Source organism: Orycteropus afer, unplaced genomic scaffold (genome assembly GCF_000298275.1).
Source record: "Orycteropus afer afer isolate SDZICR_OR568_19922 unplaced genomic scaffold, OryAfe1.0 scaffold00441, whole genome shotgun sequence".
Lineage (NCBI taxonomy): Eukaryota > Metazoa > Chordata > Mammalia > Tubulidentata > Orycteropodidae > Orycteropus > Orycteropus afer.
Window position 1 is genome coordinate 453,205 of NW_006922028.1, and position 1,894 is coordinate 455,098.

At 60.4% G+C, this 1,894-nt stretch overlaps 1 protein-coding gene across 1 annotated transcript in view; it reads left to right on the plus strand.

The window, feature by feature from the left end:
• The first annotated feature begins 550 nt into the window (after nucleotides 1–550).
• Nucleotides 551–1,894, plus strand: part of MAN1A1 (mannosidase alpha class 1A member 1) — a 229,739-nt gene continuing 228,395 nt past the window's right edge. Inside the window, exons 1-2 of the mRNA XM_042782736.1 lie at nucleotides 551–616; nucleotides 1,617–1,868. Coding sequence (XP_042638670.1) covers nucleotides 551–616; nucleotides 1,617–1,868 — 318 coding nt within the window. The remainder of the gene's footprint in view (nucleotides 617–1,616; nucleotides 1,869–1,894) is intronic.

Below are 1,894 nucleotides of genomic sequence, written 5' to 3' on the forward strand. Positions count from 1 at the left end.
TAAACATTCTCACACTAATACCTACAAACAACTGTATTGTGAGCACCTTCCTGAAAGGTGTCAGCTGTTTCCTTTGTTTTTAAGACAAGCAGAAAGAGAAGGACTAAAAGTCACGTTTCCAGAGAAGAGTGTGGGTAGGATAAGACTGGTACACATCAGCATTCAGACATAGGAAGTCAGTCAACATTTTCTTCTCTGATAAACCTCTATTTGCAGAGTAATAAGGGAGTTACGAACACACTTTGAAAAATAATGCTGTCTTGAAAACAATCTCTATTGGACTGAGTTTGCTGGGGGAAATCAAATCCAAGGCTTAATTTCCACACAGTATTCAAGTTATTGCTTGATGCTATGGCAGCATAAAACTCTCTTTGAATGGAAAATCTGACCAACTTCTATGAGGTAAATGAATTTTAAAAGCAAGTGTGAGTGTGCGTCTGGGGAAGTACAAAACTTTTTTTTTTTTTTTTCTGAGAGGGAGAGGGGAGGATACTAAAAGTTCTAATAAAACATGTTAGCCAGAATAGAGAACTAAAACACTCTCCGGATCATGGCTACTCCAGCAGAGCGACTTCTGCAACCAGGCACTGGGGGAACCCTTGCTTTGGGTGACAAGGTGACTGGAGAAAAGACGCACTTCACAGCCACTCAGTGCCCAGTGATCCCCTGTTAAGTCGAGCCTTTCCGAAGACCACCCCCCACCCCCGGGCGGGAGCCGGGCGGCCAGGCGCAGGTCCAAGGGGGAGGCAGAGAGGTCGAGCATCAGGCAGGCGCCTCCCAGGCAGCGGCGGACCAACCAGCCCCTGGGACCCGGGCCCGAAGCTGGGGCGATAAACTCCCAACTCCCGCAGGTCTCTCCCTTCCCGGGCCTCCGCTGCAGGTCTGACCCCCCCTTCCCCGCGCAGCTGCCGCCCGCCCAGCGCGTCCCGGATCCCGGGCCTCCCCGCCCTACGCCGAGCCCCCGCGAGGCTGCGCTTCCCGTAAACTCCCCGCCCCGCGCGGCCCCCTCCCCGCCTCAGTACCACCCCCGCGGGAGGCTAGGCGGCGTGTGATTGGCCCGGCTGCGCCGTCACTCTCCAGGCGCGTCACCGCCCTCGTTTCCTACCGCCGGGGGACCGGCAGTGGCAGTAGTGCTCGCGCGGCCGCGGCGGAGGGCATCGTGCCGCTGCTCCTTCGCACTCACCCGCGGGCCCGCGCACCGCCCACCTGAACTGCGGCCAGGGCTGCAGGGAAGCCGAGCTGCACGCTCCGCCACCGCCTGGGAGGGAGAGTCAGCTAGTCCCAGCTCGGACATGGAGAGCTGGCGAAGTTGACGAGCCCCCAACCCACGCTGCACCCCTCTCGCCCAGAGGTGCGCTGCCCCCTCCAGGAGGTGTCCGCACACGGCCCTGCCCCAGGTGTGCGCTGGCCATCCCGCCCCCTGAGGACCTGAAAACTTCACCCCAAGTCCACAGTGTGGGCTCCGAGGGCGGTGCCCAGAGCTGGACTTCGGGTTTGCGGTGGGCGATTTTGAGTTTTGACTGGCGGTTCCTGCGGCTGTCGGAGGGCGGAAACCCTGTGGAAACTTTCCCATCAACCTCGTAATCACTAGGTTTCACTGTTTTCTCTTTCCGCAGGGGCTGCAGCCAGTGGTTTGCCGCGCGTGCTTGCTTGCCCACGGAGCCGCGCCAGAGAGAAGATCGAGAGGGGAGTTGTTTCCCCGGGGGATACCTGCAGCCCAGCCGCGGGGTCTGGACGGCCTGGATGCGCTGGACCCAGACCCGCAGCCGCTGACGCCCGGCAGCGGCGAAGTTTGGCGGCTGAGTGGCGCGGCGCGGGTCCACTGGACAGCCGGCCGCCCTGCGGCCGCGGCGGCGGGAGCGATGCCCGTGGGGGGCCTCTTGCCGCTCTTCAG